The 20,849-nt window shown below is 32.5% G+C and overlaps 1 protein-coding gene across 2 annotated transcripts in view; it reads left to right on the top strand.

Moving 5' to 3' along the window:
* EDIL3 (EGF like repeats and discoidin domains 3) overlaps positions 1–20,849 on the top strand; it is a 371,848-nt gene that overhangs the window by 119,959 nt on the left and 231,040 nt on the right. Inside the window, exons 2-3 of one of the 2 annotated variants that reach the window (XM_016123146.2) lie at positions 3,320–3,448; positions 20,659–20,688. In XM_016123146.2, the coding sequence (XP_015978632.2) occupies positions 3,320–3,448; positions 20,659–20,688 (159 nt within the window). The remainder of the gene's footprint in view (positions 1–3,319; positions 3,449–20,658; positions 20,689–20,849) is intronic. The other variant, XM_036225528.1, reaches the window with a different exon arrangement.

Here is a 20,849-nt window from a genome sequence, read left to right on the forward strand (position 1 = left end):
AGTAATGTACAAAGAAAGATTTCCTAAAACACCAAAACTCCCCATAATAATAGGATAATCAAAGAAACCAGACATTCTGGCCTCTTGTGTCCCTGGGTATATCTGGGCTGCAAGGTAACATCAGTTAATAAACCATACAGGAACTTGATTGTAGGAGTGAGAGGTTCTTGATTTTGGATAAGTATATAAACATGGCCTGTATACTTGAGAACCTCAGGATTCTGTCCATGCCTTGCCTTGCTCCTGTAGACAATGCTTCTGTCAGTTTAAATAAAGCAACAAAAACAGCTACATGTATCTTGATCTGGTGATATCACTGCAACAACCGATCCTGATCTGGGAAATGTAGACTTCTCTATCTGTAGACTGAAAATACACAGAATTATGACTGACACCTCATCAAGAATTTTGGGGACATTAATACTCATCTTTATGCAATGTACATAGTGCGGGGATGACAGTGTACACCACTGTGCTGCTTTGCTCATGCCAAAGGTGGAGAGGCATAATCTCACCTTTAAACTGGTGATTGAGTCTTTTATAAAATGTCAACAATAATGCTTTTGTTAATAGATTAATCATCTGGGGGAAGGGGCGGTAGTCATTTGGGGGAACTCTCATTTCTTATTTCATTACCTAGTATTTATTAACTGGATTGGGATTAAATTGGTGTCTCCATTGCTTTCCCTGTCCATAGCTACCTCTAAGGAAAGTTAAGAAGATCTCATCCTTTTTTTTGCTGAGACTACATCAAAGATTAATGTTTACTCCTTTATCCCTCAGCCTTGATTCCTTCATTTGATCCAGCACGATACTGCCTGAGTCATCATTCCAAAACACAGATGTGACCACATACTTGCATAAAGTTCTCTTACGATTTTCCAAAGCTTAAAGATAAATTTTTGTCACTGCATATGAAGTCTTTACTTATACGACCATCTACCTTTCTGAGCTTATTTCTCTCTATTACTTATACACATCTGTGCTCTAATTATAGTGGCCTACTCAAAATTCCTTGAATGAGCCATGGTCTTTTCCCTTCATGTGTATTATTCTCTTTGCCTAGAATGTTGAGCATATACCCCCTCTTCTTCATCACCTGACAGCACTGAATCCTTTTAGAAGTCTCCATTGACCCTACAATTTGGATAATGTATACTAATCATAGTTTGTATCACTATGTGCTATAATTGTTATTGCTTTTTTATAGTAGTAGACTCTGTACTTCATGGTAAAGACTGTTTTTAGTTCTGTATGTCTTAAGTACCTACTTAAGTGTCTACCACAAAATAGGTATTCAAAGAATTCAAGGATAGATAGGCAAATGAATGGATAAATGGAGTGATAGCTGAGTGGCTAGTTAGCTAAATATGTAAAGAGATAGACAGAAAATGTATGGAAGTATCTTTATTAGTCATCAGCCTCCTCATTTAAATGCTCTCCATAGAATGCTGCCATGATACTCTTCTTAAACTATACATGTGACCATGTCAAACTTTAAAATACATGTTAAAAACATTCATTGGCTCTTTATCTTATAAATTACAATGTTACTTTTTAATTTCCCTTTTTCAGACATATTTATACTTTCTCAGCCATTCCCAAACAAATACTCCATGGTCTGTGGTATTCTCAAAACATATTCATTTGTTCATTCATTTATTCACTTGTTCTATGATTTTCTTTTATAATATCAGTTCCAGTTCTAATGTAGTATTTTCATTTGTAGTATATATGTAGTATAGCTAATGACTTGCTTTATTAATTTGACAAAAAATCTTAACCTCTATTTTCATTTTTCTAAAATATTAAAGTAGTATAGAAAAGAGATTAAATAATTCATGGGAAAGCTCCTAGAAGGAAATAAAATTCTTAAGAAATACAAAGGAATAGGGAGTAGTGGCACAGATGCTTTTCTAATTTTTGAAAAGTCTTATTCTCTTAATCTAGGAGGTAGCACATTCACCTATAAAGCTACCTTAAAAACTATATGCTCTTTTCTAAATCTGACCTACATCCTTTATGCACAATAAAGCTACAGCCATGGCTCTGTCTGGAACCTGCTTTTCACTCAAGACTTAATCAGTGCTACTTTGGGTATGTCAGGCTACTCAGGGATAATATCCTTAAGATTTTTAGAAACCCTTTTATTTAACTGAGAGGGTCTTTCAGGCTACACCTGAATGATTTGAAGTGTTTTTGCAAAGGTTCTTATAGCCACATCTTTGATTTGATATTTATGTTGAGGCCGTGTCTTTCTGACAAAGCTCTAGATTTGATCTTTCACTGGTTTGAGAGGCTGGAGTTGAGAAATAGTTTTATTTTTTATTACAAGTCCTAGCCCCTCTATATTTCTTTTCTATACTTTCAGACTCATTAGTTTTCTATTTAGCTCCTCTCTTTCTTGTAGTACCTTATCAAACACAGGTATTAAGAGCCAGCTGACACTTTAACATTCTGCTCGGAATTCTCATTACTCATATTAGTTCATTAGGTACAGTTTCTTTTATCAAAGTTTTTACAGATGAAAGCTTTACTAATAATTACTCTCTCTTTTTACATAACATAGATAGTCATTTTTCTAGCCTCCTGTAGCCATTCTCTCAGTGCCTTTTTAGATTCCATCTGCTACTCAGTGCCCAAACTGAGGTCACAAATATTAGGTCTTTGTTATGACACAACTTATTTCTCAGTAGTAGTTTCTCTCTCACCCTTCCATGTTTCTCTCGCTTCTCTTAAGCAAGCTAGTGTGAAATTATTCTCATGACTTGACAGAGTTCCAAGAGAAGAAATAAGAATACTCAAGTGCTTCTTCAAACCTTCCCTGGCTTCAAGTCTGCTAATATCTTTTTGGCCAATGTAAACCACATTGACAAGCCCAAATTTTTAGGAATCCAGAAATAAATCCCATCCTTTAGTGAGAAGAGGTGAACTACAAAGTTATAGAGTAAAGCATGTGGATATAGAACCTTTATTTATCGGAGTAATTAATAAACCAGTTTGCCACCAATATTTCAGTTAATCTTTAACAATTAGAGAATATTTCATTTACATGTAATGAAAGAACCTCAAACTAATTTAATAGATTTTAGTATGCAATTCAGCATGCATTGTTTGAATTATAAAGTTTAGTTTTTACCACGTTACATACCATCTCTCTTAAAAGCACATGATTCGAAATGGATCTTGCATAACTTATCTGTAAATCAAAATAATATGGTGACTTTACTAAAGAAGATGAGTGGAATATATTAAATATTACATTTTAGTGCCTAAGACAAAAAAAATAAAAGTCAATATCTATCTTTTTATTCCTCAGGTGATATTTGTGATCCCAATCCATGTGAAAATGGAGGTATCTGTTTGTCGGGGTTGTCTGAAGATTCCTTTTCCTGTGAGTGTCCAGATGGCTTCACAGGCCCCAACTGTTCTAGTGTTGTGGAGGTTGGTAAGTGCAAGATTTAAGCATTTCAATAGTAATCCTCTTTGTTTTCATGAGTGACTGACAAGTTTGGCGGTGGAGTATTATGGATATTCTTTCTGTATAAGATTGCTATCCATTGCTAATTAGTTTATTCTCCATTTTATCATTTCTATATTATATTTAAATTATATTTTTATTTGTGGTGTTCTCAATAAATTATTTAAAAATATGTTTTAGTGATTAACACTATAAAGTCACTATAAGTACTATACTAGTATATAATACATTTCTTATCTCTCTAATATTAATATACATTTAAATTTTTATTTTCACTGGAAAATAATTCCTAAGTCAATTTATTCAAATTAGTCACTCTAAATACAATAGAACTTATTCTAGTGACTTATATTCATCAGCACTTTTTAGCTGTACTAATCATTACTTTTCTAAGACTATAAGTACATTAAAGAAGATAATATTCCAGTTGCATTGTTCTTCAAAGCCATCTCAAAAATTTTGCTTAGCAAATACTGATTAGTCATTGATCACACTTCAAAATATATTATCTTTAATCTTTGAAGTAGTTCATTGGCATGTATAGTTATGGATTCAGGGTAACTTCCATAATTTCCAAATAGTTCTCCATTACTAAAATAGCTGTACTTTAAATAATAAGGCGCTATGTAAACTTGTAGAGAGATTTTTCTCTCTGATTAAAGGTAATACCATGATTAAAATTGAAGGGATTTCTACATTTTTTTCACATCAGTACGAAGAAGAAGAAGTGGACTATATCTGTTCCATACAGGAAAACTAGACATGTTTTTGATTAAAGTTCTGTCAGCTAGCAAAAGCCCTGGAAAACTTGAGATGTCTATGACTTTTGAAAGACAACTTTGAAGAAGTAGTAGTATCCATAGCAAGTATCTTTATGCATAGTAAGAACCAAATAACTATTGGTTGAATGAATGGAAAAAATAAATAAAACTTTTAACTTCAATTTTGGCCCCTAGCTATTAGATTTTAGTGTGCTTTATTTTTTAAATGTCTTTTTCTCATATTTTCATATTACATTAGTATGAATGTATTATATCTGAAAAAGTTAATTATGTTATTGTCTAAAGTTACCTTGTTCATTTAATTCATTTCAAAATTCTCTTTTAAGGCTTTTATTAAGTCACTGCTATTTTAGGGAATTTGATACAGTGCATAGATATGAATCTATAACTTGTAATCACTTTGACCCAGTCTCTAGATACATACAGTTATGTGAGAATCATATCCTTAAGAAAGTCTATATCTCTGGAGAAAATTACAGTCATGAATCTTTCTAACGAGACTGTATGAATAGAATAAAACTTTAGTGTTATATTTTAAGCCCACTAACCCCAAATTGGCAGAAACTTAGATTTGTAGTATATAATGTTTTTTGTTGCTACTTTGTAAAAGCCAAATCTATAATTGAAGAGGTAAATGTATTTAAATAATTATAAAACTAGTATCTTCATAGAATTTTAAAATAAATACTTAAATACTTCAGGCTATATTTTTAAATAATTCCATAGTCATAATTTTATCACAAAAATGATTCCATTAGCAGCAACACTTTAAAAACTAAACACATGGCAATATTCTATGTATTTATATGAGACTTTGGGAAATCAAATTTTCACTCAGATTTATTATTATATGTCATTAAAATACTTCCTATGTTCAGATATGGGTGGTTATATAACATTATCTTAAGCTATATGGTTTCATGATATATTTCGAGCAACTTCATTCTCCATGAAGAATATTTAAGAAATATGTTCAGTTTACATTTGCTTTACCATTTAGAGTAGCATATTTGTTATGCCAATTCTGATTTATTGTTTTGGTTTTATAAGATTAAAGTAATAGAAAACAAATGCCCTAACAATTTAAAATGTCCATAATTTCTTAAATACAACTTTTCTGTATTATAAAATAATTTTTTTTAAAGACGAGAAAATCAGTGGAAAATCAAATATGGTTTTAGGCTAAATAGCTCTTTAGGAGAGACATATTATCTTATTTGCCATTCTACTACCTCTTTCTCAGCTCCATGTTTTTTTGCATATTATAAGGGAATACTGAGTATTTATTGAATAAAAACAGTAGTGGTGCCTTTAATATCTAGCTACTTTATTTTTGTTTGTTTGTTTTGCATTTTTAAAACTAATAATTGAGACATAGTAAGCAAAACACATTAGATCCTTAAAGACGATCCTGCCTTTTAGTTTTAAAAATCTACTACTTTACTGGGACTCTTTTGATGCTGTTTTTCTGCTGTTAGGTAGTAAATGTTATGAAAGCACAGAACATACTAGAATTTTATAAAAACAAAACCCCATAAGCTGTAGGTATTTTCATGTAATATTTTAAAAGACAAAAGATCGATTTTTGTCTTTTCTGTCATCATTGCTATAGTTTAGTTCCACGTGGCCTCCCCAAAGATAGAGATGTGCCTATTTTCTTGTAACCTTTTGAACGATATGAATTTGGAAATTATATGAAGTTGTACGTATCCTCATTTTTAATTTCCAAAGGAAAGAAAATAATCTTGTCAGTATTTGCTTAGAATAAGTTGTTTTGATCCCAATTAAAAATTATTTTTGCTCTGTTTATTCTACAATCAAACATGTACTCTTTTTATTGCAGTACATCTGGAAAGGAGAATTTCAAATCATTCTATACTTAGAGATAAAAAATTACTTCCTGATTTTACCTCAAACCTCATTACTTTATAGTAGCTTTGTTTTTAACTTCTTGATGCTACTTATTTCAAAATAGATTTTCATCCAGTTTTGTACTATTATTCTTTTCTTTCAAAGCATCCAATGTCCAATAAGCAGAAAACACTTTACCACATTTACAATCAATCCTTACGTCACTTACATTCCTTTATTATGTGTGGAAGTTTGGAGATAATGACTTGCTCAGATTTGTGAACTTTATTTGCTAGACAACATCGCTTTTTTTTTTTTTTACTTAATTCTTGATCTGTCTATATACTTTAGTATCCATCTTTTACTTCTGTTTCTCTCTCTCTCTCTCTCCCTCCCTGTCTCCTTCTCTGTCTCTCCCATACACATTCTCTTTATAGAGACATATCTCCACGCTTAATGTTCTCAGACTCTTAATGTTATTAAGATTGATTTCTGTTATCTACACAAGACAATAAGAAAATGTTTCTCTGAGCAAAGGAAAGGAAAAAAAAAAAGCACTTCACATCTTCAGTTTTGACAACATCAGCCAGATTAACCAGGGTTTGCAAAGATATGCATTGGACACTGCTTCCTTCTCCTGGGGACTTGTAGAAAAATCACCATGTGGATAATCCCCAAATTACTTTCCAATTACTTCCTCACATTCCTGAATGGCACTGTGTACTTTGGAGCCAATTTCTATTACCAGTGAATACTCTAGAGTGCATATATGAAAATTTGGGGAATTATTAAACTGTCCAGGTTTCATGACATAATTCTCCATATGCTATCAGAATAATCCAGTAAACTAATAATAAATATAAACTTTTACAACTCAAATACATAGTTTATTAATCCAACCAAAGAGAACAAAATATGTGATTGACTTTTTTAAATAATAAAATCTTAGTTTTTTGATTCTTAAATATTTATTGAGTACTTACTAACGGTTATGTAAATAATGGGATGCAATGATAAACAGATTTACAGAAATTACTGTCCAGATAGGAAAACAGATAGATAGATAGATAGATAGATAGATAGATAGATAGATATTATAGGTGTTCTGATAGAAGTATATGGAGTCATAATACTACAGTGCAGGTTTTCTATCTTAAGCTAGGTGTCAGGAAATGCATGCCTATTTGAAAAAAAAAATCTTGAAATAATTCTAAAAGATAATTTCATTCTAGCAGACAGAAATACAAAAGTATTCAAGACAGAGGAAATAATTTTAGAAAAGCCAGGAGATGAGAAAAGTCAATTTTATGAGCTGAAAAAATTCGGTGTGGCTAGAACTTAAAAGAGACGTGGTAGCCAGCAATAAGTCTGGAGATGGTGATGGTAGCAGGTTCTGCAGTCTTGCATAATATTTTAAGGAATTTGGACTTTATACTAAGAGCAGTGGAGAAGATCACTGTCTTTGGACTATGGAAAACAAATTAGGGCAAGGAGATAATTTTAAGGCTACCGTGGAAGACCAGGTTAGACATGATGATATTGGCCTTGGTCATAGTAACAAAGGGAATGGAAAGGAGAGAATCAATATGTATTTAAAGGATACAGTAAATTATTGGTGGCTTACAGGGTTATTGATAAAAGGATTCTGGAGAAAATGAAAATTAAAAAAGATCCATCCTCAGTTTCTGACCTGAGCAACCGGGTGCCATTTACTGAGATAGTGCGAATTGAGGATACACTGGATGAGGAGGCAGAAATTGAGTTAAGTATTTCAAATATTGAATTCAAAGAATTTTCTAGATATTATTTAAGAATTCAAACATAGATTTCTAAGTCTTAATTGTATGGATAGTATCAATACTCAAGGAATGTATGGCTCCTCCTGGAAGCAAAAAAAAAAAAAAAAAAAAAAAAAACTCCTGAAACAATGAGATGACCAAGAAATGGAAACCGATAAGTGGTTCATCAATAATTAAGCAGTAGGTAGAGAAAGTTGATTCTTTAGAGGGTCTGAGAAGGAATGGACAGAGAGATAGAAGAGTAACCAGGAGGGAACATTTTAGATCTTGCTTCCCAGAAATTGTCATCAGTCTTGGCTCAAATAAACTCTATAAGGAAAAAAAGAGAGAGAGAGATAAATCAAAAAAGCATAGCATTCCAGAAGTTAAGGGTAAATAATGTTTTAAATCAGCACTGTCAAATACTGTAGAGAAGCTGACTAAGATAAACATTTGCATTGACTACATGTGCCTTTTGGATGATCTTGCCAAGGTCAGTTTTGTTGGAGTTGTGGAGAAAGAGTTAGGTAGTGGTACATGAAAGAATTAAAGGAAGATTTTCAAAAGTGGCTACGAATACAGGGGAACTGTCTTAACAGGATAAAGAATATCTACAAAATACCTATAGTTAAAATCATACTTAATGGTAAGAAACTCAAAGCTTTCCTACTTGGATCAGAAATGAGACAAGAATGCTCCCTCTTACTACTCCTTTTCAACATTGTACTGGAAATGATAGCTAATGCAATAAGACAAGGAAAGGAAATAAAAAGTTTATAGATTAGAAAGGAAGAAATAAAACCGTCTGTTCACAGATGATATGATTATCTGCTCAAAAAGAAATCCTAAATAATTAACCAAAAAACTCTTGGAACTAATAAATAATTTTAGTAAGGTTGTAGGCTGCAAGATTAATATTCAAAAGTTAATACTTTCCCTATATATCCATAATGAACAAGTGGAATTTGAATTTAAAAACACCATAGGCAGAACACATAAGATTTTAGGGCAGTGAAAATATTCTGTATGATATTATAATGATAGATACATGTCATTATACATTGTCCAGACCCACACAATGTAGAATACCAGGAGTGAACCCTAATGTAAACTATGGGCTTTAAATAATTATTATGTGTCAATATAGGTTTATCAATTGTAAGAAATGTACTACTCAGAGGAGTGTTGATAGGGAAGACTATACATGTGTGGGTTCAAAGACTCTATAGGAAGTTCCTTCTTTTGCTATTGTTGTGGTTAAGAACTCAGTCACACCGAGTTCAATCTTGGCCCTTCTGTTTACTGTCTCTATTACTATGGGCAAATTGCTTAACCCCTAGAGGCCTTAGTTCCTTTTACAAAATCGGGACTTCTTCAAAGGGTTTCGTTCAAATTAAATAAATATAAGAGTTATAAAGGATTTACAAAATAATTAAATATAAATAAACCTTATAGACAATTTAAAGGCTACATGCAAAAATTAAGCTTCTAAGTCCCTGAATATTCTTTCATCATTTCAATCATTATTAACATTACCGAAGTGTCTAATAAATACTGATCTTATGTCAGGATATTTATGTTTATGTTTGAATATACAAACTGAAGACAATTTAGCTGTGAGCTTTTAATTTTTCAAAAATTTCTCTCCAACATGTAACATGACAAATTTCACTTGGTATAGGGAAAAGAGAATGCCATGTTTTATTATTTCAAAATTATGAATAATGTAAGTAATGTTTGCATAGTTAGGAATTGGCCTTTGATGAATATAGCTTTCCTTAACAGTTATAGCAGATAATTTAGATTTGATTTTTCATTATAAGATTGCAAAATGGGACTTCTGTAAAGGCATAATAAATACCAAGTTGGAATTTATGATAACATATTAATAATAGGTTCTCAGATGAGGTAGATCAACAAAAAACTCTGTGTGGCTTTGCATAAAGGAAGAATCACAGAGTTCATAAGGACACTAGGATCTTCCACTTAATGAACCGAGCATCTCTGGAAAGCTATTTCTGATCCCCAGAGCCTAATCTCTATGAGTCCAAGATAAAGGGCCTACCCTTGAGACACTTACATTTGGGAAAGGCCTGTAAAACACATACATCAACAGCCATTACACAAAGCAAAAAAGCAATCATCATAAGAGGAGAACCAAGTGCTATACGTATCAAGATGAGGAAAAGTCACTTCTAGTCCTAAGGTTCAGATCTGATAGCTGAGGTGGCTTTTGAGATTCTCTGCAATGGAAATGTAGTTCACCAATAAAGTTATTAGATGGGAACTTTTTAAGCAAAATATAGGATTTTAAGAAGCGCAAAGATGAGAAATTTGGGAATCTTCTGGAAGAATTAGCATTACTGGCTGTCCAGATTATTTAGTGTTTATAAGGATGTTTGGGACCCAGAGGAGGAAGATGGTTTTAACCTATTTGTACAAGGCCTCTAGTCATCCCCTTGAACTTTTTCCATAATATAATTTTCAGTATTATTAAAATTGTGTCAAGACATGATTCTTTAACCTTTTTTAGTAATACTTTATTGAAGCATAGAAACATTATAAAAATAAAGCAATATAGAACTCTTGACTAAACAATAGTTGTAATTTTTGAGTACTACCTCAGCCTTTTCTTTTGAAGATTAAATTATACAATTTTTTTCTGTTGCATTTTTATTCTGCCTCCAAAATAAATCTCTTTTTTAAGTTATTAATTATTGTGATTGTCCAATAAGATTTGGTCTAATAGGTTAGTTATTTTGGAAAAGGTTGAGTGTGAATTATTAACCGAAATTAGTGTTAGTTTCTAACCTAGAATTAAAAAAAAAAATTAATTGCTGAAAGAAACAACTATAAGATTTAAGGAGAGTTTCCAGCAAACCCCTCTATGGCTAGAAACATCAGTTAACATGTAGAAAATACCATGAGAACACACAAAATATTTATATTCACCTGAATGGGTAGCTAGTCCTGGACACTGAAAAAACTGTTTAAATAAAAACAAATATTTATTTTTTCTGCCTATGGACTTAATCAACTTTAAATGAAATATACAAAACTATATTCTTTGCTGGAGAGAAAATGAAAGATTAGAAGAATGCCTTTAAGGCTTTGCTTGGTTTCAAAATTTTGCAATTTTTTTCTATTTAACATTGCTTGCAAGCCAGTCATATTCTCAAGGGACCCCTCATCCTAAGCATGACCTCATCATTCCATGACCTCTTCCTTTTTTCCTGCCCAATCTTACCCTGAGACAGGAAGGAGATAAGCTTTAGTAGTCCCCAGTGTCCTTGGAATTGGTCTATAAGGTGGGGCTGAAGGAAGGAGGAAAAGAAAATTAATTATTTATTATTTAGTAGCTAATACATGTTGAATCATTAGTTGTGATATAGCATCTTAAAGAAGGCAGGTAATAACACCATTGTATTTTATACTAGTTAGAGCTTATCTGGAGATCTAACTTGCATTATTATAAGATCTCATTCTTGTATTAAAAGACTTTGACAAATTTTAATTTATCAAGTGGAGGCAAATGAAAATGATGACCAGTGTGTATGGCATGATACATGAAATTAAGTGGAGATATTTATCTTGGTTATGAAGAGAATTATGAAAGATATGATAGTTGTCTTCAAATATTTGAATGGCTGGTATGTCAAAGAAAGAGATAGATTATTTCATTGTTTTCAGGCTGCTAGTTCTTAGAGAGCGCTCTGACTTGTTTCTCTGTGAGATTATTAATTCCCTGCCACTAGAGGTTTTGAAGCACTATTTAGATTTTGGTTGGCAGATTGGACTAAGTGACCTTTGGTTTGGATTTAACATTTTATTTTTGAAAGTTTCTTATATCCTGTGTTCTGAACAGGCTGTTTCCTAAACCATTCCTTGACAATTTGGAAGAGTTGAAGTTAATAGTGTGCATTCACAACTTGAAGATAACCTGAAATAAAGAAGATGCGGGCTTGAACCCCCCCTGAATAATTCAGCCCTGAACCTTCAGTCAATTTCATTGCCTTAAAGTTAGACCTGTACACTTTTATTATTATTATTATTAGTTGAGTTCTTTAAAGACATTCCAATTAAGGAAAAATTTAGTCCAGGGAGACAAGTTTTACAGATAGAGAAATTACATTGTCAATGTCATTTTATTAACACTTGAATGTGAATACACTGACCCTTTTCTTTTAAAAAAGGTCCTAATGATTCTTAAAAGAAAGCATTTAATTTTAGCTTCTGTTTTAACAGACTAGAAAAAAATCCTCTATAGTAGTCATTAACTCCTTGCTGAATAAGTCAGTGGTACATTAGATTAGTTCATATAGGAAGCAGATGCTGTGCTTTATCTCTTATAGTCAGTGTCCTTGGGATGAGTTCAAATTACATGAAAAAAAAATAGTAATTTCCTTTGACCAAAGAGAAACAGATCCACCGGAGATATCTCAGCCCTCTCCAAGTGAGACCTGCCCACTGGTATTTTCCTTTCATCTTTTGAGTTTCGAAAGATATTTTAATTAAGCCAGACATGTGGATCTATATTTTGGGAACCCATGATTTCAAAACCATCATAAAATTTCTGAATTTCTCTTTGGAATATAAGCAATAAAAAAAGAATGATATTTTACCAAAGGCTTCGTAAATTTCAAAAGTGGTAAAATGTCATGTTTGAAATAACTGTTACTTATTAAATACTTACTTCCGTACATACACATACACATTCATTAGATGCCAAGATTTTGTCATAAAGTACATTTCTATCTCCAATTAGTCATCATTTCTTTTCTAAAAATATTAAACTTTGGCATTGTTGATATCCCAGAAGGTGCAGAATATTCAGTGTTCAATCCTAAACATTTCTGGTAGGGTAGAGGATGATGGGCAAGGAAATCCATTAATTTAAGGCTGCATCTGCACAGAGTCATTTTATTGTCTCTATGTCTTGTGCTATGTGCACATGGGACACTGGAAGTTTAACTTGATTTTCATCAGTGGCAACTATTTCCAGAGAGTAACTTTCAAGGAAGAAGACACAAATATAAATTGTCCGATATATTTAAAGAGGATATTACTAAAGATAGGCTGATGCCATAGAAAAGAGGATCATTAAAACCTCATTTACAAAAAGTGAATATTTTATATTGTGTCTAGGATTATGGGCTCCCATTTATTTGATGAAATTATTTGTTCATTTATTTTCAATTCATGTTTGTACCACTATTCAGATGGTCTGATTATTCCTGAAATATTATTTATAGGAGAGAAATCCCTAAATCCATCCAAATATCACTCAATAGAGACAAATAAATTATGGCAAATTCATAAAATAAAAATTTAGTACTGTCCATATTCACTGATTATATTGATGTAGAAAAATATATGCAGTGGATTAATGTATTATATGTTTTAATGCATTATATATAATCCTCTTTTTTATTGTATTATAAATATTTAATTACTATATACTAATATGTATATGTATCTGATGTTTAAATAATTTTACTTTAAATTTAAGTTTGTGGTGAAGTTTTAGCTGGTAATTTAGATGATTTAATAAACTTTTTTAATGCAAACCTTAACAGATTCTAACAACTTTTTTTTCTGCCAGCACTTAATCACAAGATCTTTTTTGACGATAACATTTTCTGTGGTTTATTTAAGAGGATGCTGTCATTGAGATTTGTACCAATGTTGCTATCCATACATTAGTTTTTAGTTTTCTGTTCTTTTGGTTTTAAAAGATTTGCTTTTTAGATTAGCTCATTTGTCCACACTTATGAATTGAGGTTGATGGAAATAATTGAGGTTGATGGAAATGAATTGAGGTTGAAGTAAGTAATCTCCCACTCTTAAATGAAGCAGAAATCCATCAAATATAAGCCTGCGGCAAAATAAAATAATATGGGTGCTATGACCATCTGAAATTTACATACGGTGAACAGGTAACCTGAACTTCATGGTTTCCCTACTCACATTAAACAACATTCTTATTGCAGAATTATTCTCCTTTTCTTATATTAAAATTTCAAAAAGATTACGAATTAATTTTATTGAGATTGATAAATCTGAGCAATCATTTATAGTAACTTATAATATGTTCTATCCTTCACAAATTCCTTCTTTATATTCATCTATAAATTTTCTTAGGATACCTCATGTTTAATTGCCAATCCTTACTTTATGTGGTTCACAATAATGAAAAGGCAAATTTACATACTGGACTTTATTTTCTCATCCGTAAAACTGGATAACTTTCAGAAAGTATTTACACAGCCCTCAAAAAAACAATAGATTTTGTCTCACTTGGGAACAAGACTGGAAAATACTTTTGCCATTTTCTTTAGAATCAACTTGAAATTATAATTTAAAAGCCAGTGAAAGTTGGAATGGGATATCTACATAAATCTGGAGACCGCAATAAATACTAAGGGATTGAAGGTAATGAGGCTTGATTTCAGTCCACAAGGACGGGATGAATTTGGATATGGAGGGAAGTGAATAAACAAAAGAGTTGAGGATGATTGAATAGATACATGAAATATTGAATTATAAGGAATCTGTAATGTCAAATCACCTACCTTAACTATCTTTAGTACATCCTGTATATAGGAAGATGTGTCCCAGTCATGTCCCCAAAGTCTCTTTAATACTAACTGGGATATGAATATAGGCTACTTGAGTCATATTATTTTCCAGCTTCCCAATACTTTGGGTTAGTTTTATAAATCATGTATTTTTTTAACTCAGTGGCGAAATCAATGAAACCAAAGCCTTCATTCATTCTTTTTTATTTTCCCCATTCGTACCTCTTTTAAAATGAGAAAATCGCAGTTGTACTGCTAATTGTTGTTAACATGATTCACTGTATAAGTGGCTTGTAAAATTCATGTGAGCTATATCACTACTGAACATAGAAAATAAATTTTGTGATTCTATTTTAATAAATCTATTTAATAAACTATCATTTGATGATTTTGAGTTAGTCTAAAATCACAGATTTATTTGTTTTTTTGAGATGATCAAATGGTCGTTAAAGCAATAATTGTCTTTTTAACTATTATTTTTTCTCTTCTGCTCTAAGAAAGAAAATCTGTTTATATGACTACATAGTTATAAAAATTATTACATAAATAATTGCATATAGATTTGTGTAACAGCATAAATGAAGATGTAGGCTTTATTTTTATTAAGTCAAATAATATAGTGTAATGAAGCAGCTGAATTTAATTGAAAATACAAGAGTATTGTATTAAATATCAATCCATATTTTTCTTTCTTTTGACAAATATTTATTGAGCCCTACAATGTTATGGGCACTATTATAAAACCTGCACATATGATGGTGAGCAAAAAGGCATAGCCTGCCCTTATGAAAGTCTTAGTCTAATGGGGAAGACTACTAAACATACAAGTAAATATATATTTACATGTTAACTACATGTGCACATAATTATATTTTATGTATTGCATATTATTAACTGTACTCAAATAGATGCCATCCTCCAAATCTAGCACAGGAATCAAAATTCATGTGAAAGACGGATAGAATAGAAAATACTTTGTAATTCTCTGAACAAATTTTCTATGCAAACACATTGTCTGTTGCTCCTCACTATGACTCAAATATTCTGCAGTTCTGAGAGTGTAGAATTAACCACATCATATGCTGTTTGGAGTCTTTGGCCAGGAGAGACTAATATTTCTCTTTATACTTTCACAGAGAAGAAGTTGGTAATAGCAACTTTTTAAGTCCTCGGGCATGTCCTCATTGGGCCATTAGTCAAAAACAAACAAACAAATAATAAAACAAAGACCATATAAACCAAAAACTTTCTCTAAATACTTCTTTGTATATTTCCAGAGGCAACTCCACAACCTACTTACATGACTGAGTTCGCAACTTTGAAATAATTTATTCTTCTTTGGCTTCATAATCTCTCTCTCTCTCTCTCTTTATCTCCCTCTCTCTCATCACACACAGACACATGGACACACACACACACACACACACACACACAGTTTATAGCATTTAACATTAGGTCATGCATGAATAACAAATATCATGATTGTTATTTTTACATCACTGCAGTTGGATGAAAATCTTCTAAAATATTATCATAATATAAGACTACATATTTCTTGTTTTGCTTAGGGAAATAATGAATCACATAGATAACTGTACACTTGCAAAGCATATTTGTTACATAATTAACTAGATTTATAATGTAGCAAACAAAATGATCCTAGGCCAATATGAATTGAATAACCCATTCGCAAAATAGACATTAATGCTAAGAAATGTATTTTATATATTTCACAATGAACTTTTCCTATTTGATTGTGAGCCACACTGGGTATAGAACTATTTTGAATGAATGGAATTTCAAGTTATTAAAGTTTACTTAAAACACCAAGGATAAGACTAACAAAAAAAACTTGTGTAAGAATTGTTGAGACCACATAAAGAGACTAGAGTCTTTCCTGTGAAGAAGTATGTGTTTTTTAATATCATATGTATATCAGGGTAATACACAGCCTATTGGGTATGGGTAGTAAATGTTCTCGCCTTTGCTGCTGTGGAACAAAGAGAAAGGGAGGGAGGGAAGGAAAAAGAAGGAAGGGAAGGAAAGCCTATAGGATGCCTTCTCCTTTTCTCAAGCACCAACCCAGTTCATGAACATGTACATTGTCAGACTGTTCTGACCAACTTCAAACTCAGAGGAATTGGTTTATTGTATCAAAACTTAGTAGTGAGTGTTAAAAGCCCAGCCCTAGTCCCATCCCAGGGTAAGTGCAATGCAGGGCTGTGTTCTGATCTTACCAGCCTCAGAGAAGATTAATTTCTTATGCATTCTAATACATTTCAAATGGGAACAACAAAAGCGGTTATAGTTATGACAGAATACCATTTAGTTGCAAGTAAGAGAAAGTTTGACGAAAACTAGATTCACAATAAAGTGAAAGTATTCTTCCTTAGGACTGGAAGGCCAGAGTTAGGTCAGAATATTATTCAGTGGCTCAGCAATATCATCAATAACCTAATTGCTTTCTGTTTCTCCACTCTGCCTTTGAGCAGGATTATCTTCTTTCTAAAGCTAGCTCCCATCATGGTTGCAGGTTATCTGTCAACTTACTTTGACCACAGATTTCCATATCTAAAGGAGAAAGAAATAGTTGTTTTCATATACTTTCTCCTCACCCAAAGAACACAAACCTGTTCTTACACATCACTGTCTCCAAATGGGTCATTTACCTACCGAGACCAATAACAGTGGCCAGGAAAATTGAAAAGATTTACTTAGTTCTGAGATGCAGACTTCCTCTCTAAATCCCCAAAAGGAGTCATCTTCCCCCAAGACATTGATGTAGATACCCCAATAAACCTGAAGATTTAATAACAGAAAGAACATTGAAAACTGGTGAAGCAGGCACAATATACTTTGCAAAGGGTTTCCTAAAAGCCTGCTAACGTACTGCTGCAGTTCCAACAACTGGATCCATGGCTTTTTCCTTCTGCAATAAATGTTGATGGGTAGTACCATAATTCTCAACATTTAGTGTTCATACAGTCACCTGCTAAGCTTTTTAAAAATGCAGATACCTGGGCTGACACCCAAAATTCAAATTCAGTGGACCTGGAGCATTTTTAACAAGCACTCAGTGATATTCAGTTATGGGCATTGAGAAGATCATATTTAACTAAATTCTATATATCAGATATATATTTTTACTGCCTGTTTTCCTACCATCATCATAACTTCAGTATAACCTTCTACATTGTGACCAGGCAGAGCAATACAGGATAATTTGTTAGTTTGTTTAATTTTATTCTGTTTGATGTATGTGTTTTTAATTTCCAGCATATATATACATATACATATACATATATATATAATGTATATTTTGATTTGCTGATTTCAAAGTTTCTAAGAAGCAAATAGAATAAAGAATCATTTAGGTAGCATGACATTATCTTCTGTGTTACCTATTTCACTTAAATGTCACTAAATAAGCCACTAATGTTCATTTTGAAACTTATTTTTACTCCCGAGGCTCTAGCTGCCACCCGTTAATAGTTCATGATGTTTTTTTATTTGGTAATACAGTTATAAAGCTATCTTTGCCAGAGATAGCTGAAGCCGAATTAATACCAATGCTAACCTTCACGTATGTGCTTTTGTGTGTGCGCGTGTGTATTATAATAGTATAAATGGTGCTTAGTGACATCTACACATTAAGAGAAACCACAACTATGGAGATATTGCATAGAAACAGAATTCTATGCAGATTTGTGTACCTGCTGACGCTAATATTGTTAATTTGTTACAAAGATGCTTTCAGGTATGACAGGCTCAAGATTAATTTAGTGCACTTCTTGCCCCAAAGGCTTGGATTTTAAGATGTTTTATTTGTTAGGAGTCCTATAAATTTGGAATTGTCTTTACTTCAGTGCTTGCTAGTACTTTCTTAAAATTCCTTACTTATCCATATGTAATTGAGGTATACAATCTAAGCACTTTTAATTTTTCTTCCTTAGGCACTATATATTTAGGATGTTTTGTTTAACCACATATTCAGAATGTCACTTGCCTATGTCTATCCTTGGTATAGAGGACTTGAAGAAGTTTCTAAGGGAGAACTTTATTTCTTAAAGGAGTATCTCTCCCAGCCAGATTTATGTGTGTGTGTGCGCACGCACGTGCGCATGTGCTTGTGTGTGTGTATTTCTTTATGCCTGAGTCTAACTAACATTATCAGAGCTCTAGCTGGTCCTGGTTCCATGACCCTTCTTTTCTCCTTTTTCTCTTCGTGGTTACTGGATCAGAATTTTGGGAGACAGTAAGGCATAGTGGAAAGAGTTTAGTTTTAAAGTCACATTGACATGAGCTCAAATTCAAATTGACCTTAGACAAATTGCTCAGTCACTCTGAACATCTCTGTCTTCACCTGTAAGATTAGAGTAATTTTCATCTCATGGGTTGCTTTGTAAATTGAGTTCACGCACAAAATGACTAGCCTAAGTGTGAGCTTTTTTGTTGTTGTTTGTTGTGGATTTTTTTTTCCATTTCGAATCTCTAGACTTTTAACAACAATGACTCATATAAGTTAACACTTCTACAAAGCCCCTATGGTATTTTCCTAAAAGGGAATTCCTGGAAGCTACCAACGATTTTCCTCTTCAAACATGTTATGATATATTTTGGACATGATAAAGAAGCTTACAGCTTTTTAAATATTTATGTTCTGCGTGCCATGCATGCCAACTGTGTTTGCTCTCTCCATTTCTTTTTTGTGCCTAGGAGACAAGCCAAACAGTGTGAGAGAAAAATACTGTCAGGACACAAAGTAAACTTGTCTAATGTGCACTCCATGCAGATGTAACCTTAACAGAAAAGAGTGGAGACTGTTCCCTGGTTACACAGTGATACCTTGATTAACGAATCACCTGGGAACAAAGCTCTTTTATAAGCAATTCAGCTAAGTAAATTTTTATTTTAAAACTTCATGAATCAAATGAAATGGTACTGGCTTGTGTCATATAATTCAACAGTAATATTCTGGGTAAGCTACACTTGGGCACGAGCAGAAATACCTCCTCAGAGAGTGTCTATTAGTATAAAAGTGAAGAAGTGGATTCTAGGAAAAATTGTGAAGCTACTTCAGATCAATGTTTTTTCACTATTGTAACCACCATGCTTCATCCCCCCACATACAATCAGCAGTAAATTATTAGCCTAGGAATGTTGCTATTCTCAAAAATTTTTCCCTTTTAAAACAGGAATCAAAATGATTCACACTTTGAGTTAACAGTTCAGGTTACTTTATCTCGATACTACTTATTAATATCTCAATCCTGGCTCCAAGTTGGTACTACCGAAAGAGATTCTGGCTTCTTCTGGTTTGAGATAGGGCCCAGAGTCTAATATAGATTCAGGAATGAGAACTATTGCTTTAGAATAAAGTCGTATTTTCATATTACGGTTTCTCCCTTTATGATATCCATATTTATCCACATGCAGCTATAGGACACTTGTGTCAGAACTACTTGGGATACTTTTAAAATGAAGGTTCCTGTTGCCTCACCACAGAATTACCACTACCGAATCCTGAAGTGTGTGGTATGTGTGAGCAAGTGTGCGTGTGTTTGTGTGTGTGAGAGACGGGGGGGGGGGGGGGGTGAGGGGCGAAGAGGGAAAGGAGAGAGAGCTAAAACGTTCATGATTCACTAACATCCAAAGTGATTCTGAGTCACTCTAAGGTTTTATAAACCCATATCTTATTTATAATATCTACTTCTTGGAAGAATATTTTGACTATCAATAAAGACTTTTAATTCCTCTTTACTAATAGAAAATTCCTATAAACTGGTGATAGTGGAGTATTTATATGTTATATATCATTTATATTTTAAACAATATTATTTATAAAAATTATAATAACTTACACTCAATCTAAATAAAGCAAGCCTTGTTTTCAAAAGAAAAATCAAATTTAGACAACTGAATGGTCTTTTCTAATACATACATATTTTAAAGTATGAGTATATAAATGTTATTTTAATGTAAATACCCATTAATCAGTCATTATCTAATTATCTAATGACATATTTCTAATATATGCACAAAATTACAAGTCAAGAGTTTGTAGTCATTGTTTGAAAATGTGAAAAATATTTCTGTTCAATCTGAATCAGTCTCTCTCTCTCTCTCTCTCTCTCTCTCTCTCTCTCTCTCTCTCTCTCCCCCCCCCCAACCCCTCATGCCCACTACAGCATCAGATGAAGAAGAGCCAACTTCAGCAGGTAAAGTTTCTATGTTTGTAAAGCTTATTCCTATTTAATATAATGTCCTTAATAATGGAGACACAATCTTTTGAAGTGTATATTTTAAGGTTTCAACTAGAAAACTGGCACAATTTTATTTACTTTTTAAAAAACTTCTTGGATCCGTCATGCTGTCCCAG

This window comes from Rousettus aegyptiacus, unplaced genomic scaffold (genome assembly GCF_014176215.1).
Source record: "Rousettus aegyptiacus isolate mRouAeg1 unplaced genomic scaffold, mRouAeg1.p scaffold_m13_p_8, whole genome shotgun sequence".
NCBI classification, from domain to species: domain Eukaryota; kingdom Metazoa; phylum Chordata; class Mammalia; order Chiroptera; family Pteropodidae; genus Rousettus; species Rousettus aegyptiacus.